The 27,953-nt window shown below is 35.2% G+C and overlaps 1 protein-coding gene across 9 annotated transcripts; it reads left to right on the top strand.

Moving 5' to 3' along the window:
* Window positions 1-43: 43 nt before the first annotated feature.
* On the top strand, window positions 44-27,323 carry LOC106157195 (rho guanine nucleotide exchange factor 7-like). Of its 9 annotated transcripts, none has more exons than XM_086997515.1 (21): window positions 44-121; window positions 1,373-1,495; window positions 1,824-1,947; window positions 7,367-7,452; window positions 7,925-8,019; window positions 8,354-8,449; window positions 8,765-8,887; window positions 9,244-9,382; window positions 10,135-10,194; window positions 10,459-10,536; window positions 10,738-10,887; window positions 11,068-11,146; window positions 11,543-11,709; window positions 12,070-12,289; window positions 13,066-13,107; window positions 15,111-15,203; window positions 21,883-21,972; window positions 23,221-23,325; window positions 25,450-25,540; window positions 26,195-26,249; window positions 26,449-27,323. In XM_086997515.1, exons 2-21 carry the CDS (start codon window positions 1,421-1,423, stop codon window positions 26,584-26,586), a joined length of 2,106 nt encoding a protein of 701 aa, XP_086853641.1. In that variant the 5' UTR covers window positions 44-121; window positions 1,373-1,420; the 3' UTR covers window positions 26,587-27,323. The 9 variants fall into 9 exon arrangements, with proteins under 9 accessions (XP_086853641.1, XP_086853645.1, XP_013388224.2 ...); XM_086997516.1 differs by having other exon boundaries at window positions 51-121; window positions 1,358-1,495; XM_086997517.1 differs by lacking the exon at window positions 13,066-13,107 and having other exon boundaries at window positions 45-121.
* Window positions 27,324-27,953: the final 630 nt, after the last annotated feature.

The raw sequence follows: 27,953 nt of genomic DNA, 5'->3' as shown, positions 1-27,953 counted from the left end.
TTGGCAACAAGCACCCTTTGAAAAAAGGAAATGCCAGGAAATGCTTAGCCCCTCTTGACAATGACTAAACTTCCGGTTTGCAGCAAATTTTGGTGATGATTAAGATAACAGAGAAAAAATGGTAAGATTTTAATGGATAATTAGACTCATTTTATGCATTTAATGAAACCACTTTGCCCAACAAGAATTGGTTTGTGAAATGCAGTTTTGCATCACTCTTTACTTCGCTTGCTTTGTATATAGATTTTGCCATTATTGGAGGTCAATAAGCGAATGTCAAAAGTAACATGGTATTACTACAAGAACTAGTACATGTAGTAGTAGTTGTCTAATACAAGACCGTTTCAGAATATAGTTGTCCTAGTTTCGTGTTAAGTCTTTGCCTTTGGGCGTAAAGGTTGTATTTATTGACTGCTGATAGTGTTTTTGTAATTAGGTATATCAGAAAAATTTTCAAACTGATCAGAAAATTATAATACTTATATCATCTGAAAGGTAATGCAAAAACCGGATGAAATCACTTGAAATTTTTCAAATATTCTTACAAGCAACAAAGATATTGAAGTTTTTTAACTGCAAAAATTAACCAAAAGTGTCCACACTATTCAGCTTAAAACCTGTCACTACTGACCAGCGGTGATCACTCAGCTGTAGCTGCATCTCAAATTGCTTGTGACCAATTAAGGCAATTATGGCTGTATGTTAATCTAATGACCCGGAAACAAACCCAAATTGGCGACCGCACAAGCACATGGCTGGGATGGCTTCCGTGCAGATCATGTACTATAAATTTTGTGCATCAAATAAACTATACTTCGCATGGTTTAATTTTCATGATTTTTCTACATAATATTGCAAATTTCATAAACTTTATTTGCTATAAATTTCAAAAAGCTGAAACCAGCACTTTACTGACATTTTTGAGCATTTTGTCGAGGCAAAACTTCAAACGCCCTGAACTGAAACTTCTCAAAGACTGCAACACGGGGAAAATCACGTGATCGGATTTTACTCTTTCATTTACAGCTTATTTAGTTAATGGCTTGTATTAGTTTTTTTGATGCGGCGCTAAAAGGGAGATTTAAAAAAGGGGTGCCATAGGCAAGCTGTCAGCAGGTCGATATCAGTTTTATACTTCACTGCCCCTGGAAAGTTACTACTGTAGCGCCCCTAGCGGATTGTGATATACCTATTGTAATGTTAAAAGTCATGTTCTTTTATATATTAATTTTTTAAGGCTTTATTATTATTAATATCATTTTATTTTTACTTATTCGTCCCTTGTGGATCCATAATACAACTGAACATAGTTATCATGATGAAAGGAGGTATTTTTCAATTGTTATTTGCATTGCAGTATCTTGTATCACAGGTTGTTTTGAAAATGTGAGTGTAGAAATCCTTTGAACACCATACAGAAATGGCAGAAGTGATTTCCCCCCAGCCCAAGATTGTGGTTGGAGCCTATAATTTCAAGGGCACTAACAATGATGAGGTTTGTAATATTCTTTTTTTTTCTCCTTTTTTTCAAGGGAACTTGCATGCTAGTAATTAATAAGAATTAGCCGTTGAATCAAATGGTCTTGATATGACAGAGACCAAAGGCACAACTTGAAATGCATAAAGAAAGTAGTTGATATTTTGTTGAAAAGCCTTGAACATAAAGCTGATTTTTACGCAAGCACCTTTTTTTTCGTATCATTTTCATTCACTTTTTTAATAAAATTAAGATTTAAGAGCAGAGTTTATAGTCATACATAATGAAAATGGCAAAAACATATTTTTTACTATTTGCACAGTTTCTTTTTAATCTTATTTTCCAGTTGTGTTTCTGCAAAGGTGACCTGATTACGGTGACCCAGATAGTGGACGGGGGATGGTGGGAAGGAACCCTTAACGGACAGACGGGATGGTTCCCTGCCAACTATGTCAAAGAGGTCAAACTAGGTGAGACAAAAAAAAAAAAAAATATATATATATATAAATAAAACAATTCGGAAGAATAGTTACTGATAATCAGCTAAATTTTCACTCTATCATTTTTTTATTGATAATTTTTATTGTTATGTATTGGAAATTGCTTAAGAAAAATGAGTTAAGTCAGACATTTCTATCTACGGTAAAGTCTTGAAAATTTCGTCGCTTAAAAATTAATTAATATTTTTAATTGTGTAAATCCGACTAATTTTTCAAAATTACCTCTCCCCGACTCCTGGGTATGACGAAATTTTCAAAAATCCGGCCTTTGGGCTTTTATCCTTAGCGACTGTTATCTTTGACCCTCCTATATTGTGGGATATTTAAAACTACTTCCTAAGTCGTTTTCTGGTGGTAAATAATAATATATTTATTACTGCATCTCGATTAAGTTTAATTTAACTTACTGTACCCGAAAATGTGTTGAGAATTATCTTCTCGGTAAGAAACATACCTCCTGATAGAGGAGAAGGATCAAGATAAGCTTAATTGCCTCCTTGCATTATAACCTGACCGCGACATATTTAAAAAAAATAATGCACTTGGCAACGTTTGTTGCATGCAGGGCTTTTCCCAGGATTGAATGTCAGGCCTTCTAAAAGTACCATCTGTAACTTCCTAAAAATTTACAGGGAGTTAAAATAATTGCTCCCGCAGACGATCTTCCGCAATTTAAGTTTCTTGAACTTATATGAAAACTGAACGATCTCCCGATGATGATATGAAAATTGCCTTTTCGTCTCGCTCGGATCGCGAACGATCTCCCTCTGACGATCTTACGCGAACAAAGTCATGGCGATATATTACGCAAACGATTCTTCGCCGAAGATACATGTATGCCGTGAGCGGGGAAGGGGGGGGGTTAAAGATGAAATTAAAAAAATATATTATTTATAATATTCAAAGGGGAGGGGGGGGGGGGGGAAATGATCTCCCGCTGACGATCGTTTGCAAACTAAGTTCCTTGAACTAATATGAAAACTGCATTTTATTATTGCTTACATCGCGAACAATCTCCCGACGATGATATGAAAATTGCCTTTACGTCAAGCTAGGATCGCGAACGATCTCCCTCTGATATGATCTTACGCGAACAAAGTCCTGAGGATATTACGCGAACGATTCTCCGCCGAATATATACCGTGAGCGGGGGAGGGGGGGCTGTTTAAAGATAAAATGAAAAAGATATTTTTTAAATCCAAAGTGTGTGTGTCTGGGGTCTGGGGGGGGGGGGGAGAGAGAGTGAAATAATGATCTCTCGCTGACGATCTTCCGTTAACGAAGTTCCCTAAATCCCTTGAACTAATATAAAAATTGCATTTCATTCTTGCTTACATCGCAAACGATCCCGCGATGATTATCTTACGCGAACGATTCTCCGCCGAAGATATGCCATGAGCGGGGAAGGGGGGGGGGGGGGGTTAAGATAAAATGAAAATATATATATTATTTATTAAATTCAAAGGGGGGGGGGGGGGTTAGAATAGTGATCTCCCGCTGACGATCTTTTGCAAACTAAGTTCCTTGCACTAATTCGAAAATTGCATTTCATTCTTGCTTACATCGCGAACGATCTCCCGATGATGACATGAAAATTGCCTTTTCGTCTCGCTCGGATCGCAAACGATCTCCCGCTGATGATCTTACGCGAACGGAGTATGCTATAAATATGAAAATTTTCTTCTTGTCTCGTTTGGATCGCGAACGATCTGTTGACAATATTACGCGAAAGATTCTCTGCTGAAGCTATGAAAATTGCCATCTCGTCCCATTCGCATTGCGAACGATCTCCATGGATGAGCCAGGTAATTGTACCACCAGCGTAGGCGCTGGCGGTACACATGGTTTTAGTCCCGACCCGTATGTTCCGCCGGCTCCTGCGGCTCCGCCGCCAAGTCACCGTTACCGCTTCTCCTCCTAGACGGTAAGGGCCTCCATACCCATCTCTTGGATTTAGGTCACCTATAATCTCAACTCGTTCCACGTAAAATTTGGGCTTTGTCGGTATTGGGGTCTAGGTGTGTCACTCATCGCAATGCACCCTTGTCCAAAAATGGCAAAATTAAATGCTAATTATCTCCCCTACAGAAGGAATTATGGGAAAAATTTCTACAGACAGCTTTCCAAAAGTCATATGTGTAGATTTCAAATATGCCCTTGGATTTGACCTTTGACCTTTATTTTAAGGTCAAACGGGCCAAAATTTTCAAAAAAACAAAATTTTTGCCGAAAAAAAAATTATTTGCGGTCTTATTCAGACACCACACAGACTTAACTAATAATATTAATGGAAAGTGTTACCCTTCAGGTCATCTTTCATCTCCGTGAATTTGGGGTCAATCGGTGCATTTTCACGGGAGTAGCGGCCATAAGATATCGAAACTGAAAACTGTCTCTAATTCGGGAACCGTTAATGCTAGACACCCATTCTTTTTTGCATTTTGTAGAGCATGTAAAGCCCAACACTGGAGGTGGTCTCCGTTTTTTTGTATTCCATACGGTTTTCGAGTTACGCTGTATCAAAAAGTACATATTGGTGGTGAAAGCAAAATGTGCAGTACGGTAATGGATAATAAATTTTGAACTCCGGAAAAATAAAACATAAGGCTTGGCAAAGCAGACAACTTGTGGTCAAAAATGACATTATTTCATCAAATTTGAACATCTGGAACTTCAGAGCACCTCCCATTTCAAGAATTTTGACCAAAATGACCTTTTCTTTATTTTAATTAATTTTTTTTTGTAGGAAATTTATGGCACATTATGGTAACTCCAAAATAATAACATTTAGTCCCTTATATCTCCAAAACTGGCAGAGATAGGTCCATAGTTACTATTGAACTTGAATAGGAAGTCATATACTGGCAATCTAAATGTGACCTTAAAATTGACCTTTGACCTACTTTTCACCATGAACTGAACTTTGCAAATTTTGCTTCCTTTTAATCTCCAAAACTGGCAGAGATAGGTCCATAGTTTCTATTGAACTTGAATAGGAAGTCACATACTGGCAATCTAAATGTGACCTTAAAATTGACCTTTGACCTACTTTTCACCATGAACTGAACTTTGCAAATTTTGCTTCCCTTTTATCTCCAAAACTGGCAGAGATAGGTCCATAGTTACTATTGAAGTTGAATAGGAAGTCATATACTGGCAATCTAAATGTGACCTTAAAATTGACCTTTGACCTACTTTTCACCATGAACTGAACTTTGCAAATTTTGCTTCCCTTTTATCTCCAAAACTGGCAGAGATAGGTCCATAGTTACTATTGAAGTTGAATAGGAAGTCATATACTGGCAATCTAAATGTGACCTTAAAATTGACCTTTGACCTACTTTTCACCATGAACTGAACTTTGCAAATTTTGCTTCCCTTTTATCTCCAAAACTGGCAGAGATAGGTCCATAGTTACTATTGAAGTTGAATAGGAAGTCATATACTGGCAATCTAAATGTGACCTTAAAATTGACCTTTGACCTACTTTTCACCATGAACTGAACTTTGCAAATTTTGATTCCCTTTTATCTCCAAAACTGGCAGAGATAGGTCCATAGTTACTATTGAAGTTGAATAGGAAGACATATACTGGCAATCTAAATGTGACCTTAAAATTGACCTTTGACCTACTTTTCACCATGAACTGAACTTTGCAAATTTTGCTTCCCTTTTATCTCCAAAACTGGCAGAGATAGGTCCATAGTCTCTATTGAACTTGAACAGGAAGTCATATACTGGCAATCTACATGTGACCTTAAAATTGACCTTTGACCTACTTTTCACCATGAACTGAACTTTGCAAATTTTGATTCCCTTTTATCTCCAAAACTGGCAGAGATAGGTCCATAGTCTCTATTGAAGTTGAATAGGAAGTCATATACTGGCAATCTTAAAGTGACCTTAAAATTGACCTTTGACCTACTTTTCACCATGAACTGAACTTTGCATAGTTTGCTTCCCCTTTATCTCCAAAACTGGCAGAGATAGGTCCATAGTTACTATTGAACGTGAATAGGAAGTCATATACTGGCAATCTAAGTGTGACCTTGAAATTGACCTTTGACCTACTTATTATCATGAACTGAACTCTGCTAATTTCTTTCTCTTTTAACTCCAAACCTGGCAGAGATAGGCCCATAGTTACTATTGAAGTTGAATAGGAAGTCATATACTGGCAATTTACTGTGACCTTGGAATTGACCTTTGACCTACCTTGCGATGAACTTAACTTTGATTGTACCATTTTTAGTTATATATATATTTTTTGCATATTTTGAAAATTCTTGTTGATTGCATTTTTACAGCTTGTCAAGCACAAGACTGGTGGCTGTGTTCCTTATTTTGTATATGTGGGGGTCTATATGAATGCGCTTGCTCCAGCTGGTGGTACAATATTCGGAGGCGGTATCGCCTCTCTGATCCTCTAGTTGTTAAATGGTCCTAAATTGAACATGGACATGAATAGAAGTGACGGGTACATTTCCCTTCGAGATAATATCTTGATTTTTCATTGTGTCTTCCTCATTTAGGACAGCCGCCGATAACAATAACGGCGTTACAAATGACAAAGCCGCGGCCTGTGACTTTTATTTGCCGGCTTGATAACGCACCTTGAGCCAGGTAATAGTAATGAAACTATTTAGACAAAAGGCCGATGTTCCCGCAATTAAGAACGGGGAGTCACATCTTAACCACTTATATTGTGAGTAACCGCTCGCAGGGGCGCACTATTGTTCCTATCTCCCATTGAGAGTGTTATCGGCAATGATATCCTGATCGTATCATTGTCTTGAATCAACTGACGCATTACCTTCATGTTTGAGCAGGACAACGCGGCCATATTTGGTGACGAACTTTTCAAAAATTATTGAGTACCTCATTTTCAAGGTCGACGAAGTTTTCAAGGGGAAAAAAATTACCTCGGCGGAAAATCGTCTGCCGACGAAATTTTCAAGAACGACGAAATTTTCAAGACTTTACCGTATATGAATTATTGAATTTACTTTATTTCCATGTGTGGATATTGTGTTCATTATTACAGTGCGAACATGATACAGTCTGCTTGTTTACATACGAGAAAGCCCATACTTGCATATAGAACATTTGCTTTATTTTTGAAGATATTTCAATAACAGTTCCACTGTTATCGCCCTGTTCTTTCAGTTAATCTGAAGCATTGGATAGTTTCATTATGAAGAATCACTTAGCCTGAATTGTTTTACTAACATATACCACATACAGATAACTCTAAGTTTATCATCGTTTTAGGTACCATATATTTAGCATGTATTATGTTATCTATGTTTCAGAAATCTCTTGAAGACTTAACAAAAAATAGTAGCTTATAGAAGGCCAGTATGAATACCTTGAATGATCTTTATTTCAGATCCCAAGACTGGCCTGCCCCCTGGTGTCAAAGCTGGAGAGATTAAGTTGAACAAAAGAGAAAGTACAGCTCACTACCAAAGTGTGGTAAGATATATGTGGAGTACACAGCATGGTGGCCAAAAGGCAATCAACTGTCATGGCAAAGGAAGAACAACCATTACTTTGGTTATCAAAAATGCAATCTGGACAAGTCACCGTATACTAAGCCCAGTATCTCAAAAGTTTACTTCACTTGATAAAAATAAAAAAGTTTGTTTAAACTTGAAGACAACTGAAAAAAGAAACAAGAAAAATTCAACCAAGGATGAATCTGTATTAGTCGCACCATTAAAGTGAGTAACAGTAAACTGTTTCTTGCTATTTGTGAAACAATACAAGTGCAGATTGTCAATCAAGCAGACAACTTTTGATTTAAGGAAAATGAAATAGTCCAGACATCATGATAAAGAACTAATTTTTGCCCATGAAATTCCCCAGTTGGAAGGCTTAGTGATATTACATAAACTCAATGCCCTTTGTATCAGATTCTCATCCCCTCACTTTGTCTACTTACCAGGTATTACAGAACATCATAGACCAGGAACAGGCTCATGTGACTGAGCTACAGGAGCTGCTGGAAAAATACTTGAAACCTTTGCAGGAGGCAGGAATGTGAGTGGGCTCTAGTTTGTAATAGCTCTAATATGAGATTTGAATTTTAGATTGGACACTGCAGAATGGGTTGTAGACGGTCAGTGAACAAATATTTTATACCAACAGCCCCCTTTTTTTCGGAAGTTTGAATAGTCTGACAAAACTTAGAAAACAAAAATATTATCTGTTGTTTGTTCCTCAATCATTAAAAAAATGATGATCATCAAAGATTAACAGGTATTAAGTAATAATAAAAAGATCTATGAGTGTCTTTTATTTGATTGTGAGAGGTAATTTTAATATCGAGAGAGTGGGAGACAGACAAAATTATAAAACAAATTTTTTTGTTCAGTTTAAGTGGAGCAGAATACTCACAGCTGTGTGGAAACCTTGAGGACATCACAGTATTCCAGGAAAACTTCCTAGCTCAGCTGAAAGAAATTGCAAAGTAAGATATTATGTCACACTGCTATAGGAGATGTTCTGAAAAGGATACCTTCATACTTGTAGACAAATATTTTGGTAACAGGTTTAGTAAATGATGTAATTATCCAGACATTCTGGAGAATGTGGAATTTTTAAAAATTCTTTCAGTGTCCATGTTTTCTATTCATTAATGTATATATTTCTTTTAATTATTTAAATGTTTTATGTAGATATGAAAAAAAAAAATAAAATTGGATATTTCTGTGATCCTAGTGTTAGGGCCAATATTTCTAGAAAAGATCGGCTTTTCATTAAAGAGTTTTTTATTTTGTTTCAGAATGCCCAGTAACCAACAGAAGGTAGGAGGCAGCTTTATGATGAATGCTCCCCAGTTGATATCTCTCTACAAGACCTACTGTTCCAACCATCCTCAGGCTGTCTCTGTATTACAGACACACAGGTGAAGATTTTGACATTTTAGTAAAGCATGCATATACACACAGGCACACGGACGCACATGCACGCATGCACATACACATAGTCACCAATGTCAACTTGTGAGTTAGTATGTAGAAATAAAACTCTTTAAAGCTGTCTTGGGTCGTATCAGTTTTACATACACTTTTTTATTTATTTATTTATTTATTTATTTATTTATTTATTTATTTATTTATTACATACAGTGTGTTGATCTGAATAAATTATGGCAATCACTAGTATTCCACACACACCATATTGTTATACATTGAAAATGAAAACACTTAAAAACAAAACATTTATTATAACAAATTTTATTTCATTCATCCGTCCATCCAGGGAAAAGCTTGACCAGTTCATGGAAAACCAGGGGGCAGTGGCCCCAGGGGTGATCACACTGACCACCAGCCTGTCTAACCCCTTCAGAATGCTGGATCGTTACCCCGTGTTACTGAAGGAACTGGAGAGACACATTGAGGTGAGGGGAACAGTCTGAAGACAAGTGTAGGACAATATGATTGTATGCTTTCATGTATGTATAATAATAATAATAATAATCTTTATTGGAGAATCGCAACCCGAAGGTTGAAGTTATACAATTATATATGAATATTCAAGTCAAGGAAGCCTGGTCATTTTTACACTGGTGCACTCCGTATACGGTCTCACCTCCCTGGGGAGCATACAGCTCGGCTGCCATATTAGGCGCTCATAGCTAATATATCATTTCTGCACTGCCTGACCAGGCCCCTGCTTCAACCCCTTAGTGCTGAGTGCCAAGCGGGGAGACAGCAGGTACCGTTTATAAAGGACTGGTATGTCCCCGGACGGGTTTTGAACTCACGTCCTCCCGCTCCGGAGGCAGACACTCTAACCACAAGGCCATCCGGTCGATAAATGTGTCAGTCATTGTTGAAGAAATGGATTCACTTTGGTTATGACACTTACTGAAATGATATTATTGGATTTTGAATTGTATGTAATTGCTTTAGGTGCTTTTTACTGATTTATATTTTTCCATTTTAAGACTAGTAGAAGTGAGAAAAAATCTTAAATGATGATTTCATTGATGTATGTTGCATTCAGGAATTGAAGAAATACAAGTTGCTAATCACCTTAATTGTAGATGGATTTTGACTGATTCAAAATGAGATTTTTGTACACCTGTAGATTTATGATCATTGTATTTCCACTATAAACTATTTGTGTTATATTTCTGTCATATTCTAGGACTGCCATGTAGATAGGGGGGACACACAAAGAGCAATCGCTGTGTTCAGGGACATAGCTGTAAGTGCCAGGGATTTTTACCATATATGAAATCAACTAGTTCATTATGACAGTTCATCTTTGATTATGTATCAATATTTCACAGGAATGTATAGAGTTTGTCCAGATATATATATAGAAAAGAGTGTACAGTGCATCAGTATATTAAAATATGAGGTATAATAATAAAGATTAAATCAATAATCTTAGTGTAAAACATCCATGTTGCACCTATATTTGTACCTTTTTACTTGTATTTATATAATATTATTTAATCTTTTTCAGAGTTCTTGTACAGAAATAAGAAAGCAGAAGGAATTGGAACTGGACATATTTTCAAGCACAATCAGTGGCTTAGAGGATGTAAGTTAAACATTCTGTGATTATTATTATTATTATTGTTGTTGTTGTTTTTGTTGTTAGTGTTGTTGTTGTTGTTGCTATTAACCAATTACTGTAATGTAAGAAATCTAATTAAATTTTACTATAATTACACAGTATTTGACAATATGAAGATAGATGTACAACAACCATATTGTAAGACATTGTTTTGGTATATTTCAGAGTATTAGTCAATATGGAGATGTCCTGCTACTGTCACAAGTATTAATGCACATGGAAGGTGGAGAAAAGACTGAGAGATTATTTATCCTTTTTCTGGGGAAATTGATCATATTATCAGCAAATCCTCAGCAAGAAGGATACACATTTGAGGTAAATAAGTTCAAGATAATAAGTTCATGTTTTGTAATTATCCTAAGTGGACATCCTCTCCTCAGTCTCAACAAATGTTTCCATTCACCTGATACTGGAGAAGATGTTTATAGAGAACTGCTATAGATCACATTTGATTTTTGTCTAAGAATTATGTTAGAGAGATGTCTTCTTTTTCAGTCTAAAATAACTCTGAGTGGCACCACAGCCAAAGCAATTGAAGATGAAGACTCTGTACTAAATGCCTTTGAAATATCAGGTAAGTAAAACACAGCTTGCTGTTAGTCGAAGGAAACAATTACACACAAATTCATGCACCAAATTTTTTTGGGTGTCTTTATTTCAGTCACAGAGGGTTGTTGTATACTTTTCATTTACTGGCATTTTGACAAAATGAGAACTTACACTGAAAACTTAGGAATGAGATGAGTCGGATGCTCATTAGAACAAAACAAAAACTTATGTATGCAAAAAGAAAATTAAACATTTAAGTAAAAGGATCTATATTAGAATAAATATTCACTGCTCTCCTTTTTCCCTAGTTGCTAATATCCATGTTGACTTTGCCAGCCTGATTTTAAAACTTACAGAAATGTGTCATAATGACCTTGACCTTGCATTAATGACCTTGACATTGTATTGACCTACTTTCCAGGGAACATGACAGATAAGATAGTTGTGTCCTGTGCCTCACCTCATGAGCAGAAAGCCTGGCTTGATGCCTTACGGCAGCAGAACAAGCCCAAAGCTCCTCCTGCGCTGAGCACTCCCCCCTCCCACTCTCACTCTCACACCATCCCAGCTAAACTGACACCGTTGCAGGTAGGTGAAAAGCAAGAAGGTGAAAGTTGGGTTTGAATCCAGATAACCTTGCTAACTGAGATCAGCCAGATTTAAAAACTATGGTCTGGTCTTCACCTTTGCATGTATGTGGATAAGTAATATTTTGCATAAAGTTTGCAACAAGTGCTTTATCTGACTTACATCATGGTTTGAACAGAAAGCAAGAGGCCATAATGTGTTCTGTTCCATGTACTTGTGCATTTCTTCTTGTTGTGACACTAGAAAGGATACATCATGGGTAGCTTGTTATTTTTCTTCTCCGACTATGGCCCAGTTTGTGGAGAATACCAAATAATAATTATAATAATAATAATGAAATTTTTAACTCTGTTATTTCAGCTCTCCACGTCGCAGCCCAACATAAACGTCACAGCGACTCTTCCAGCGCAGGGCAAGAAATTCAAGATGACCCCCCAGCCCCTCTTTAAGGCTCACAAGACCTGGAGTCTGTCGTGTCTGCGACCTTGCCCCCCACTCAGACCCGTCTACTTCTCTCGAGACGACCCAACCAAGAGCCCTCGCTCTGGAAGAAAGTTCAGGACTCTTACTAGAAGACCAGGTAACCCATATATGCAACATATAATATCATGTTTTTTTAATCTTTTAAATATATGATTCTATTATCATTTTCAGAATGATGATAATATAACTAAAACCTTGATTGACTTGACTGGGGACACTATTTGATCATGTTGGCATAGAGATTGCTACAACCCATCCTGCAGACAAAGCATTCCATCTAGTACATCATTTATTTGACTTCAATATTGTTTAAATTCTCTTGCTGACAAGTCTGTGTGGGCCAAACTTGGGCCAGCTTCCTAAATTTCCACTATGAGTTATGTGTTAAAGTTAAATTGGTCTACCCAGTATGGGAAGCAGATGCACGAATGTGTGCGCGCGCACACACACACACACACACACACACTGATGGCTAATTGTCAGCTTATGTTGGCCATTATAATGGACTAGAGGTGTATGTTGACACTAGTGGCAGCTTTCATGCTTTAAATCATGTGTCTCCATAAACTGTTATTGAAGCTTTTCATATCTGCAGTTTATCCAGCATTGCCATTTCATATTAAACTGTGCTTCATAATTTGCTATTGCCATGAACAGTAGTTTTAATTTTGGCTAACTAATAGGTCGTGTGCAAAATGGTTTAAAAAAAGATTTATTTATGTATTTATTTAAAGTTTGACAGCCGATTGGCATTTATATTTCTCAGTACTAGAAGTTACAGAAATGTAAGGGACAAAATTTTACATATATGATTCCCCTTGCAGAAAAATGTCACCAGTTTTCATGTATTAAATATCCTTGGCGACATTTCAGAGCGAGCTAAGTCAGAGGATGATTATCTGTCTATCAGGAAAAGTTAGTATATTCACGGTCCTCGTTGTTTTATTATGAGCATGACTGATGAAATCCAAGAGACTTTCTAAGCCTAGTTTTACTGTACTGTGAAGGTCACCAAAAACCAGGCATGGTGAAGGGATTTTATATGAAAGAAACATCTTGATGGATTTTTCGTTTTTCATTTGCGAAATATCTGGCAATTTAAGATAGCAGAAGCAATTATACCAGAAAAAATGTTACAGGTGGCAGAAAAAAATTATAGCAGGAAAATGTCAGAAGAATAACTTGTTCATTAAGACCTATGAAGACTTGTTCATAGCCATCTTATATAACCTAGTATTTATATTTTGCAGATTTTTTAAAACTTCCCCACTTCTGCCTTTACTTTTCCATCTTGTTCCTTCCCACCGACCAGCTTCCCTTCTCCATCATTGGTTTTGGTGTACCTATCATTTTAGCATACAGTGTATATATATATATATATCCCTGTTAGCTTGTGATCATTATCAATATATATGACAAAGTAGTGTTTTGGTAGGTCATGTTTATCATGGTTATCAGCCTACCTGGAAATCAGGGAAGACCTGGAAAATGACTTCGAATCCCCCTTTTTTTTAGTCAGGGAAAATTCTGGGAACATGCGATAAGTTCCTCAGATCAAGGAAACTCCAGGGAATTTTGTTCTCAAAAATGTTGGAAAATCCTGTTTCTTGTCCTTCTTTATTCCCTACTCCTATTAATTCTTATTCCCATGATATATCGTGATATATTTCCCTAGGCTTACATTGTGTTTTCGCAGCTCATCTCATACAACACACAGATCTATGGGAACGCAATGTTAAGTAACAGAAGTATGTGGGGATAGCATATCACTGAAATAGGAAATAAAGATGGAGAAGGAAAAATGGAAAAAAGAAAAATTGCCCAACACTGACATTACTTTGTCATAAATATAAGTATGCATGCAAGCAGCACATTATGCAAGTTTGCACCACTCCCAAATAGAACGTTCGCAAAGTTTGGAGCTATGCTTTGTAAGAAAAGATTCGCCTGCCCTGTATGTCACCCTCGTATTTAGCTTGTCCAGCCTGAAATTATATTCCTCACTTGATTGCATGTGAGCAGCATTTGTTAACTTTATTATTATTATTATTATTTTTAATTTATTCTTTAGTTATTCACTTACAGGGGCAGTTATTTTTGACTTTGAAAAATCAGTGCTGCTGCAACATCTGATAAAATTTCCACTTATTGCATTGGTTCACTCTCTGCTTAAATTGGTCTATGCTGGAAGCAATTGTGTTTTTTGTGAATTGTTTCCTGGAGTTACATATTATACACACATGGATGTATAATTACTTGGTGCATTTTATAGTTTTATGATCATGGTACTAGGAGTTGTATGGTACTATTTTCTGTGTATTTTCTCACAATCATAGTATGGTATCCAGCGCATAATGATAAACATTAATGGCATGACATTTATGTTGTGATTTAATTGTTTCATAATGACTATGTATACATGATGTAAGAGTTATGGGCTGAAGGAATGTTTTGCTTTTGAAATATTTTTTAGTAGTCTCGGATGAGTAAAGTGTTTCAGCGGCATGTTTGATATGTTTTGCATGTTTTTTTTATGTCAATGTTATATTGAGATGGATCTTCAGTGAGAATTTATGCTGTACATGCATACTAGTATTGGTGGATAAAGTATGCTATTTCACTGTTATCAAGTCAAATATCAAAATTAAGGAAAGTATTCACTGAAACATTATTTCAGATGTCAGGTTGTCTATCATTGATTTGCTGTGATAAGAAAGGTATCAAAAGTGTTAAAAATGACTATATAAACTGTTGTAAAAAGTTCCAATTTCTACTTTCAGTGTTTTAAAATTTTTGTTCCCATTCCTGTGACAACTTCAGCTGGTTGTGTCAGGTGTGCTGTGCTTGTCACACCCAGCACAATTGGTGATTGTGCCAGGATGTGCCTTTGATTCTCACCTAACACAATGTCATTTCAGTTGATGATGCCAAGACAATGGAGGACGCACTGATTCTGAAAGTCATTGAAGCCTACTGTACAAGTGCCAAGACAAGACACACTGTTAACTCATGTGAGTATTACACATGTTTTCTTATAATATAAATAAAGTCCATAGGCAGAAACCAGGGGCGGATTTAGGCTGTCTTCTGGGTCTTCCAGAAGACGGTCAGATTTTCAAGTTTACATTGAGGGGTATCTATCTTTTTCTGTCGGAAGACGGTCAAAAATGGAGGATGGATCCACAAAGATAATTTGGAAGACTGTCAGAAAATATCTCTGGATCCGCCCCTGGAAACATTCTGTGTCAGTTTAACTAGTTTGGGGCAGACCCAGACCCCCAAACATGATTGTATCCTAGACAACAGACTTCAGTTCCATATCAAAACCCATAATTCTGACCATCATTGGGGTGGGGGGGTGGGGTCCTTCCAGGTAGACTGACTTAGAATGTTTACTGGATCAGTCTGCATTGTTTAGGGGCTGACTTCACAAATGGGCAATAGTCTGAAAGTTGGTCTTAATTTGTAGACTAAGTTCTTAGTCTACTTTGCCCCAAGGTAAGCCAGTGATAGTCCACCTCAAAAATGTTGTCACTGATTTATATGATGATGACAGTAATTTAAATGGTTAAACCACAGAGTTAACAGAGGTCGTGATTTAACTTGCTGCATGTTTTTCAAGGTTTTAAACCATGTCGATGTAAACAAGCTAAAATATAAGTCAATAGTTTCTTCATCATAGTGGACAATTACACAATTATCCTAAATTGAAGCAGATCAAATTTTTTGTGTAAAAGTGAATGTTTTGACCAACCTTTAGACCAAAATAATGAGAAAATTTAATCTGATACTGGATCTTATGTTAAACTGATAACAGTTTCAATATTCATGTGAACTGATAAGCAGGTGACTGTTACCTTATGCCACTGGTGACAACTCCAATTAAGTTCAAGGTCTTGCAATAAGGTCGAAACATTGTGACCTCTGTTTTAAAGTAAGATCCAGTATAAGGTTTAATTTTCTCGTTATTTTGGTGTAAAAGTTTAGACCAGGCCCCGGTTTCACAAAAAACTCAAGTCAGGTTCCCTGGCTAAGAACTTAATTACCAAGGTTACATGGTCACATGGGCAAATCTTACCCTATCAAGAGCAGTGTAACAGCACTCTCATGGAAATCCTAGCCAACTAAGCCAGGGAACTGGCTTGAGTTTTTTTTTTCTTTTTTTAACTGGGGCCAGCTTTTAATAGGTTGCTCTCATTGTGAAATTGGTCCTAGACAGCATAGTTGACATTGATGGCATGAGTGCGTGTCAGTGATGTCTTGTCGGAGAAGTGTTCCTGCCTTAGGGGGTCAAACCTTGCTGTGACAACTTTTGGTCTGTCACCTCATCATTGTTGGGCCTATTCATAGGCTTGCCAAGATTTTTAAGATGTAAAATGAGTTTTGTGCAAATGCACAAATATGCATGCACAGAAAACACAGAAAGCTTATATTTAAGGAGACTGGGCACGAAGAGGATTTTAAATGCCTGGTTTTGACGGAATATGCACAAAAGTTAACTGGCTTACATATACTTATTCTTGTCGCATAAAGTTAAGCTTATCAGGCACTGGGAAGGGGGTTGAAAGAAATTAGTCTATCCTTTTGGTCAGAAAAAATTCACTCAGAAACAAAATTTAATCCAAGTCCTATTTCACTTTTAAAGATATGTCAACTCAAGGGGTAAAAAGGTCCACTTTTTCTCAAGGAAAGCTTTTAAATAAAATTGCTGGCTTGCCTATGGTACTCTGTCAAAGTCTGTGATTGGAGAAAAGGAAAAATTTGCACCCTGTGTCTTAAGATAAAGTTTACACCCCATGTTCAGAGATACAGTTTGCACCCTGTGTTTTAAGCTACCCCATCTGAGATATTGCATATGCTTTTGATGTAAGAAATCTTTATGTATCTTGTACATGAAGTGGTAGAACTAGTTGTTGTTTTATGTCAGCTTCTATTAATTCAGCTACAGTTGAATATGTTGTATATATGTTGTATATTAATGGTCAGTATATCTTATATAACAATGACCAGTGAATGCATGATACAACCCAGATAGTTTAAAATTTTTATAGATTTGAAGATTGAAATTCTTTTGTCAGTAGCTTGGGAAATAAACTGAATACTTTATCAGTTTGAATATATTTGGCTGTTAGCAGGTGGAATGTTGGCTAGCATAGTTACAGTTGCTTTGAAATTGAAAACTAATGATAAAAGAATTTCTACATTTCTATCGAAACCTTTCAACATAACAACATCCCCAATATTTGTGAAAAAAAAATTATTTTGTGTGTAAATACAGATGTGAAATGAAATTACCTGTCAAGTCTTTTTTATGCATATACCAACCAAGCATTCCCATGTAGCTATATAGCCAGAGGGGGATTTGTATAAAAATATCATTAACTCCGCACAATGTACAGTTTTTACATTGCTCATCACTCATTAACAAGGCATTATTGCTGTTTGATTGCTTGATTACTTTGGGTCTGTAAAACATGTTTAAAGTTGTACCTGGTTAGTTTGCCTTCTGTGATCAGAGCTCCTCAACTACTGGTCGTGATGTAGGAGTGGATCCAGAGATATTTTCTGACAGTATTCCCAATTATCTTTGTTGATCCATCCTCCATTTTTGATGGTCTTCCAACAGAAAAAAAATAGATACCCATCAATAAAGACTGAAATCTGACTGTCTTCCAGAAGACAGTCTCAATCTGCCCTTGTGATTAGGAGCTTTACTGCTGTTTCCAAACAATTTTACAGATCAACTGTCCCTCCCCCCCCCTTCATCCCTTCCCCCAGTTGTAACGACAGTAATCTCAGAATAACATGGGGAAGTTTGGGACCCATATGTGAATGTATATAAAAAATTGAAGGAAACAACAACAACAAAACATTTTAAATTTTGAAACAAGAGGATAGCCACAGCACCATTTTAGTTTGAAAGTTTGAAAAAAAAAACAAAAAAAAAAACGATACACCCATCACTAGCAATTATAGTTGTACTACTTCCCAGTAATCATTTCTTATGTATTTTTTACATATATAGATTTTATAAAACTATAAGTAGAGTAGAGAGTCTGTAAAATGTAACTTGTACATGTTTTAGTGCTCAATAAAGATTATAATAATTTTAGATAGCTAATGTCTTAGAGTGTATTGTTGAAATAAAAGAATTTTATTTTTAGTTGTCCTTGGTTTTAGTAAGATTAATTTTTGGGTGTCATGTGTTAATGAATGTGGAAAGGAGTCGCAAAATAGAGAGAAAGCTCTAGAATGAGTATGTGTAAGATATTTTTAAAAAGTGTTTTAAGGGAACAGAAAGGTCATTCTCCCTTGAATAGTCGAAGAGTATATCCAATAATCGGACATAAGATAAAGTAAGTATTGATCACTACATATGTTCAAATTAGGGGGTTCAAAAGAACCACACTTTTGGTTGGAAAAGGTCCACACTGGTTTCGATGTAAGTTCAGTTCTATGCCATTTCTGAAGCTGGGTCCATTAAGGGGGGGGGGAGAGGGATCCACATTTTTGGAAATGAACTTAGAGTAGCTAGCATTGTACTTGCCACTAATCTCAAGGCTGGGTGTATTGCATGGCTAGTTAATGTGGTAAATAGTGCAGTTTTTATAGTCTGTTGAAAGGGCGTTCCTATAATGCTATGATTTTATGCGTGCAATAAATATAGCCTAGAATATTTATTTTTTTATTTACTTGTACGTGTGCATGTGTGTGTATGGAAAGTTGATGTTGTAGCAATTACATTGACATCATGCAGCATGGCCTTATGGTGTTTATTTGGTATTAAATGTTACTCCTGATGTGAAAAAAAAAACATGATTGATTCAACAGATAACCAGAGGTTGTCAGTCACTAAAGCATGCTTCCCATCAACTGATGTCCCTCTATAATTATTTTGCTCTGTGTTAGATTTGTTTGGTCTGTTATTTATTGTTTATTCATCATGTCTTTAATTTTTTTCTCTCATCTAGTCATTCTTTCATTTATTTATTTATTTAAGCAGCCGTCATTTTATATTGCCCCTCATTTGCAATTTCTCTAACGTATTACTAATTTCATTTGTCAAATAAAAAAACAAGAGCAGAAGTAACAGGCATCAATAAATGTGTGATTTCATCATCTTTCATGCTGCATTTTTTCACTGACAGTGGATTTGTCCAAGTTACGTGAGTTTGACCGAGATAGCGTCACCGATCAGACGCCATTAGTTTCACCAGAATATGGCGATTATACTAGAATGAGGATAATGCGTGGCTTTTGTTGCGCAAGTTTTCCTGTTACGCGAAGCATCACAAAGAGCCTAAAGAGGCTCACCTAGAAACTTGACTAGCACTAATTGTTTTTTTTTTTTTTTTTTTTTTTTAAGAAGGACGTTTTAAAGACCTTATCAACACTTTTAAAGTGTTTTAAACATAAGACAGTAAGGAATTGAAAGTAGGTTTTGTAATTGTCAAAGCACACATACAAAGTGTTTATTTTCAGTTTAAAAAAATACAGTATGTTCAACACATGAAGTTTCTTTTTTTTTTCTATATTGATGATGGGAACAGATTAATGCATCTGATTGAATTGCAGTTGATAATTGAACAAAAAAAGTACAATAATTTAAATCTTATACATTTTTTGTTGTATGATAATGTGTATGTCAAGGCAGGTGGATGGTTTTCTTTACATGTAATCCTTTTCTTAGAGGGCATTCACAACAGATAATTCTTGGATCTACAGATTCCCTGATCAAATATGGCAGACCCCACATGTGGGGAAGCCAATTAATTCTCTGATTGTCTCCCCGCCTCCACACGCCCTGTCCTTGCAGGGAACTAGCAATTAAACCTCAGATTTAATCAATTTAATGGCGGAGGCAGGGAGACCATCAGTGGATTAGTCGGTTCTTTATTTATGTATGGTCCGCCATATTTAATCCACGGATATGTAGATCCAAGAATCATCTGCTGTGAATGCCCTCTTATTTTAAAAGCCGTTAGTTTCTGGGAATCTAAAGACTGACACACACACACTGGGGTCTGTTTACATCAATATTAGATTGTGTTATCCTATAGTTATGCCCTATATCCATTGGATAACTCTCCAGAGGATAACAGATTATCATAGGGTTATCCTGGGGATATGTGCTCTATATCCATTGGATAACTATCCAGAGGATAACAGATTATCATGGGGTTATCCTGTGAATATATGCTCTATATCCTCAAGATAACTCTCCAGAGGATAACAGATTATCATAATGTAATCCTATTGATGTGCTGTATATCCTCAGGATTACAATCTGAAGGAAAACAATTTTACCATAGCATTATCCTATGGATATGCTCTATATCTTCAGGATAAGTGTCAATAGGATAATAAATTACCTAATGGAAAGTATCATCGCTAGGATAGCACTGTCCAATGTTGGTGAAACTGAGCTCAGATGTCAGGATGATATTTTGTCATCATCTTCAGTGTCAAGTATTTTTTTTATGGGTTTGTAATGATAATTGACCTAGTTTAAAATGGCAGTTGACCTGGTTTTTAATGACCTTGTTTATCCTCACGTGGCAGAAGTGATTCCTAGTAACTAACAGCTAATGTCGGCTAAAAAAAGGCTAAACTATATTAAAGATGCATACAAAGTCAATTTTTTGTCACAAAAACCAACCAAATGCCAGCATATAGTCTCAAGTAGTATAACTAAGAGAATTACCAGAAAGCATTGTTTAATTTTACCCAAAAATGATGTTTGAACAGATTTTTCTGCTGGCATTCTAAGCTGTATGTCAATGGGGCAGGAAAGTAGGTCACGGAAGTAGGTTAAATTTACAACCATAAATTTGAAGAAAGGAGCAGTCTAAAGGTCTTTTATGGTTGATCGAGTGATCTATTCAGTTTTTCCCTTGGCATGTCGAATTTATTTGAGTCATATAAGAATCTAGTAGAAGTGGTTTACATGTGTTACTGGGAATCCACACTTCACCGATGCTCGGTTTGTATGTACCTTTAATCAAACCCCATTATTTTTTATTCTTTACCCCTTTTATTGTGTTACTAACCGAAAGCTTTTAGTATGATTGCTTATGGGAAATTTATGCTCAGCCTTAGTGCTTAATGTTGAAGTTTTTTTAATGAAGAGCACGTTGATTAAGATATTATAAAACTGAAATAAGATACAGCTTAGATTCTTGGGGAAAAGTGCTTTTAAAAAAGCAATTTATGTTTAATTTTAATTAAAATATATGTCAGTTTGAACATGTTTTTTAAAATATCTGTGTGTGATTCTACATGACTTTTAGAAATAATATTCTTTCAAAAGTATATCTTTTAAAGAGAGAGAGAGTGGATCTCTTAATTAAGGGGAATATGTAGTAGATGTTGATGGCATTGCGCCAATTTTTTATCATCAGATGTGACATAATCATTGTCAGAATGTAAAATTGTGTCCTTTTTTTTCTTTAGTAGAGTTTTGCCTATGTATAAAATATGTTTGAACTACTTACAATTTCTTAATAAATGTTGTCAGGTAAGGAAGTTCCCTGTTTTTTTTTTTGTTTTTTTTTTTTTTTTTTTTCTGTAAGCTTGGGCAGAATATGTGGGGGTGGGTGGAACGATACATGTCATGATTTAAGATCTAGAGCTACAGTTTGCTTATTGCTATACTGATGTCCATTCTACATCTCTCTCACTATCTGCAAGGTTTTGATGTCCATTACCGCTTTAACACCCCATATGTGAGTCTGAACAATAGCCCTATGCAGCAGAGGAAAAGGCCTTCAAGTCAGGGAGGTAAAAAGATAAAAACGATGCCAACACCCCACCCATCTCACCCCTATTGTTCTTATGTTATATATTTCAGTTGAAGAGTCTTGCCTTTTTGTGATGTTAAAAATTAAGTTTTATTATTATTTATTCACCATTAAAAGGAACTTGCTGATAGAGATAAGCCTTTGCTGCCAAATCTGCCCATGTTAACTAAAATCAACTTATGTTTGAATATGGTAGATTATTATGGTTGATAGTGGTTGATTAAATAGAATGCAAAATTATAATTATGATGATCTGTAACTCTCCAAATGCTTGTTTTAATTGATTTTGTTATATATCAAATCTTGACAACAAATTTTCATACTCACCTAATATTTTTAGATAGATTTTTATGTTTTTTTACTATGATAATTTTCCTTTAAAAAATCCTTTTTTTTTTTTTTTTTTTGATGCTGATAATTTTCCTTTAAAAAATCCCTTTGTTTTGTTTTGATGCTTGTATCCCTGCTGTATGATTTTAAATTAGTAACTAAAAGTAGATCGAAGTCATTCCATGTTATTCCCTTGATTATAGGCTTAAATATCATCTGAATAAATTTTGTGAAGATATACTATTATATCATAATATTTAATATGATGTAGCACTATTCACAGTCAATGCATGGCAGTTTTTGTTTGTGAAAATGAAAAAAGTACAAATGTGAAAAGTAGATTTTGGATAAAAGTAATCTCATGTAAACTTTTTGGCCTGGTATTGTTCTTTTGGTATGTCGTGTTAGACTCCCTGATGCATGCTATAGTTCTAAATAATCTGAAAAATATTAATGTGCTCGATATGTTAATCAACTAGGCATCTTGTAGATTATTTCAATTGCCAAATTAATAAATGATGTAGTGCTTAACGGAGTTTTCCCCCCTGCATTATGTCAACACAGAAATTTATTTTGAACCCTGAATAAAAGTAAGCATGTTTTTATTTTATTAATTAATAAGTTAAATATAATATGTGAAATCATTTGTGAAAATTATCAGTACAACGTGTCCTCCTGAAAATCTGAATTTAATAAATAAATGTGGTATCTAATTATAATTAGATTAAATTTAATTATAACTGGTGATAATATGTCAGTGTTATTGTAGGATAAATAATGTAGATTCTAATATTTTACTTTAGAATGCTAAATTCAAGTAGAAAACATTTCGAAGTAATTTGCCAATCAAGTTTTTTATATGATTATTTTTAATAATTATATCTTTTCACTATTGAAGATTTTAGTGTTGACTATTGGTGTAACACGCCAATTCTGTATCTCAATGATAAACCTGCCTTATCCACTAAGATCAGCTCTCCGGGACACTCTCCTGTCAGAAAAGGTAACAAAGTGGATTTTTTTGCTCGATGTGATTGACCTAAGTACGTATTATGAGTTAAACCCCCCACTACCCTTGGCTACTAAATTTGGCTTGTAATATATGATGCCTGTCTTTGAGAAAGGATAGAGTTAATTTATTTTAATTTAATATTTTTTATTGTGTATTATTATTATTATTATTATTATTATTATTATTATTATTATTATTATTATTATGTTCTATTTGTATTCCGTTATTTATTTATTTTATTTTTTTTGTCAGCCTGCTGTTAATTATCCAGGTTTTAAGATTTCATAGATATTTATGTATTGAAATGGAGGCTAATTGTTATGAAACTATTTAGTTCTGTCTTCACTTGATTTCATTCCAATTTTGTTTTAAGTACTTTGAGTAGGTTTGATTATAATAGAGAATGGTTTTCTGATGTTGGGTTAAAACATTAAAATAAAACACTAACAGAAAATAATGGTGAATAGATTTTTTAAACCAGTTTGGAAGTGTTCTGGTATATATTTATTCAACTAAAATGTTGTTTTTTTATTTCCTGCATGTTAAGAATGGCCTAATGTTATGGATTACTGTTGTGTTTGCTTTCAATTAGGAAACAGTATAGATGCTATACAAAACAAAATTTAAATACATAATCAGCCATTTTCCTAACCATACTTTGTTTAGACCAAAACAGTAATTTTCTGTTAATTATATCAATTATATATTAAAAAACAATTCATGCATTACAGTAAGTATATTATTAATGTTTTATAACTATATTTATGATAATATGTTTTTCCTTTAATAAAGAATAATGTCTGTGATCATGGTAACAGTTAACATAATTAGGATTAAATTAAATGTTAAATGTAGCTTTGCTTAATTGTCTAGTGATTTTTCTTTGAGGGGGGAGGGATAGTTTGTGTACTCCTTATTATTTGATTTTTAGTATGGTTAGTATTCAGTCCAGCAGAAATCCACCTTTGCAATGTAATGCTTCATTACATTAGGTGGCTTCATGCTGGGCTGAAGATGATGTGACAGTTGATGTCAGTTAGACTTGTTTGGAACCAGTTTTAATTTGTTCCAAATGGATTGTGAATGTTATCATTTTAGAAAATTAACACTTAAGATTATCAATATTCTGATGGCATCTCGGTTCTTAATGACTACAGTGATTTAGATTAGTTATAAGTGTTTTACAAGAAAGTTGCTTTTCATGGTTTTTTAAGTTGTTGTTGTTGTTTGTTTTTTTTTTCTATCAGTCTGCCATAGCTCTTTCTTTCATCTGTCTGCAATATATCAGTCCAATACATATCTCATGCATGTATCTTTGTTTGTCAGTTGTGTGTATAAGGTTTGTGTATAGATCTCTGTAAGTCGGGTTTTGTTATTTATGGTTTGTGTTACATGTTGTATCATGATTGTTGTAACATTCAGTCACATGTAATGATTATCAAGTGTGTTGTCTGTGAAATGTGGTAAGGTTTTCCTGTATGTGAGCAGGTGATATGCAGCCCCTTCCCTTATTTTCTTTTAAAGACCCCCCCCCCCCCACACACACACACACACACATTGCAGTATTAATTTTCTTTTTTATATTCTGCCAGGTATTTAACTGAATGATATCTTTATTCTCCCTGTCATCTGGATATTTTAGACATAAAATACGATAATAGCAGGTGTTAATCTACATTTTTGTTTTTCTCACTTTTTTTCGATTGCTTCAAAAAGTTAGTGATTGACATTCTTCAAAGTATTGCAATTTATCTGATAATAAGCATCTCTTTTAGAAAATATATTGAATGTAACTCTGTTAGACAACCCCCACATGAAAATTCTTGGCCCATTTTCCAGCTATGTTAGACAGCCCTCACATGAAAATTCATTCACTATTTTCCAGCTCTGTTAGACAGCCCCCACATGAAAATTCTACCACTATTTTCCAGCTATGTTAGACAGCCCTCACATGAAAATTCTATCACTATTTTCCAGCTCTATTAGACAGCCCCCACATGAAAATTCTATCACTATTTTCCAGCTATGTTAGACAGCCCCCACATGAAAATTCTATCACTATTTTCCAGCTCTATTAGACAGCCCCCACATGAAAATTCTTGGCCTATTTTCCAGCTCTATTAGACAGTCCTCACATGTTGATAGCTGAAGAGGAGAAGATAATCTTTGAGGAGCAGAAGGGCGACCAGACGGTGGTGGAGGAGAAGTAAGTGATCATTCCCAATGAAACTGTTGTTCTACGTTGAGTAATCCACTTCTGCGAGGACTTTTCAATTTGGTGGATGCAATAGATTAACAGATTAAAGTGCCTCCTCCTGACTTTGACTAGAATATGGAGGGGTTGGTGATTTTATAAGTACTTTGGAGACGAAAGATGAGGCATGTTAATCTGTTAATTTGATTGCATTCAGCAAGAGTGCCAGAAGAGTTGGATCAGTCTACATAGAATATTAGTTTCATTAAAAATGAGCCCTCGGTCATCTGAAACCAATTCTTAAAGCTAAGAAGTGAAACGATGAATGCATCAAGCAGCAGGCCTCAGTTAAACAAAATCACCTTTTGTGTGCTCGAAAGGTTCACTAAATCGGCTCTTTACAAAGCTTAACACCTATGTTACATTTCATGTACACTTTTGGGATGAAGAAAGCCAAGATATGTACTTCTACGGTTCACGTATTATTTCAAGTGCACTGTGTAAAAGGGAGAAAGTGCCAGAATTATCAACGTACTTCCTTTTTGGGAGTTCAACCCTCTTGTAAGGTACTCCCAACCTTAAATTTGGCACTTTTTGTTAAAAAAGATTGTAGAATGAAGCAGTGAATCTCATATAACCCATGGATGGTTTATTATTGTGCTTCAGGACATTGGTAGACACAGTGTATGCCATCAAAGACCAGCTGAAAGAATTGAGAGAGGTAATGTTTTTTGATTGCTTGTTTAAAGGCGTTTTTTTTTTTTTTTTTTTTTTTTCGAAAAAAAAGGCTTGATATCATGAGATGAAAAAGTTTAGGGTGATTAACTGTCAATTTTGGTATGATTTCTGATTTATTTATTTATTTATTCATTCCATTTTATTTTATGTATTCATCTTATTGATTTAATTATTTTTGCCAGGAACAAGTGCTACTACGTAAAGAACTGGAGGAGGAGCGTAGAGCACGGAAAAGAATAGAAGCCATGTTGAATAAATCTCGACGCTCTCTGAGGAGTCTTGTGGATGGACCTTGGGAAGAATCATCACCAATTTTATAGGATTGAGGCATTCAGCATGACCTAGGGTGAAGGTCATGACCTTATGCAAAGGTCAGGGTCATTCTAGCCTTTGTAGAAGAAACGGTACCCAATCTTGGAAGGTGTTATGAAACTTGTTGTTGACTGTGTACTGAAAGACATATACGTATTTATATGCATGTACATGTAGATGAATCAAAGCAGAAAAGGCAGTATGGCGCGTTAAGTATGATGCCTTCTTTTTTATTTCCAGCAAAAACCTGCAGATTGTTTAATTTTCATTTGAGTCTGTATAAAAACAGAATGATAACGTGCAGAATTGCTGCAAGGTAAATATTTAACATGACTTATGACATTTTTATAAGCTTTCCTAACATATTATGATTCCTTGAAAATATCTACAAAGTCAACGTTAGTGTGGGAAAAATAGTAACTTCAGTTTAGGTATTTTTCTTCTTTTTTCCCAATATTAATTCTTAACAAATTTGTTTTGTATTGTATTCAGCGAGATATTAGTGGTATATTGCTATAGATCATGTCACATATTCCTGTAAATTGTGTTGTTGTTAAACCAGATGCACTTCTTCTTACATCAGAATGTTGATGAAATGAAGCATATGTGCAGCATTAAAATTTTAAAACATGTTTTCATAACTGATTATGCATATGAATCACAAAAAAAAAATAACGTACCCCTGTATGTGCCTTAGATTTTTTTAAACAGTTTTGTTAAAAAAAATAAAACGAAGTTCCTTGTATTTAAGGTTTTTGACTTTCTTTAAAGATTTCTTTTTATGCCAATATAATATGAGTGAAAGTATGATTATTGAAATGAAGGTTGGTGAGACGACCAAGGGGTTATACATATACATATTATTTATACATCTTCGTTAAAATATCATTGGCTATTCTTTGACAAGTCGACTCCTTTCAAATACATATTTAAGCACACGCTGATATGCACTTGTTCTATATAATACAAGAATGAAGACACAAAAGCTAAATCAGTTGGTAGCAAGAACCTCCAAGTTGTAAGAGCGACAAACGACAAACCAGGGAGGCGTACGATCAGCAAGTGGAGTGTAAGGGCTCATTCCAAGTGGAACTAATGTTTTACGCTCAAATCTCTGAGAATGCAATCAGTTTAACAGATTAACACGCCTCCTCCAGGCTTAGAGTAGGATACAGAAAATCTGGTGATTGTATACCCTCTACCAGGGTGGCAGATATTATAGGGAAATCTTGAAAAACCCACAGAATGCCAAATGACTGCCCATTTATCTAGAAACATATCTGTGACTATCTTGTGAAAATCAATCTGTCGTCCTGGTAGAGGATAATGATTATGCTGGTGCGTTGGGAAAAAAAAGAGGCGCGTTAATCTGTTA

Source organism: Lingula anatina, chromosome 10 (genome assembly GCF_051362555.1).
Source record: "Lingula anatina isolate TDL-2025a chromosome 10, LinAna3.0, whole genome shotgun sequence".
Taxonomy (NCBI): domain Eukaryota; kingdom Metazoa; phylum Brachiopoda; class Lingulata; order Lingulida; family Lingulidae; genus Lingula; species Lingula anatina.
This window is presented reverse-complemented; position numbering and strand designations above follow the sequence as displayed.

Coding starts and splice junctions, on each gene's coding strand:
- LOC106157195 (XM_086997515.1), top strand. CDS start 1,421: ATGGCAGAAGTGATTTCCCCCCAGCCCAAGATTGTGGTTGGAGCCTAT. Junction 23,326..25,449: donor ACACTCTCCTGTCAGAAAAG/GTAACAAAGTGG, acceptor CCTATTTTCCAG/CTCTATTAGACAGTCCTCAC. Junction 25,541..26,194: donor CAGACGGTGGTGGAGGAGAA/GTAAGTGATCAT, acceptor ATTGTGCTTCAG/GACATTGGTAGACACAGTGT.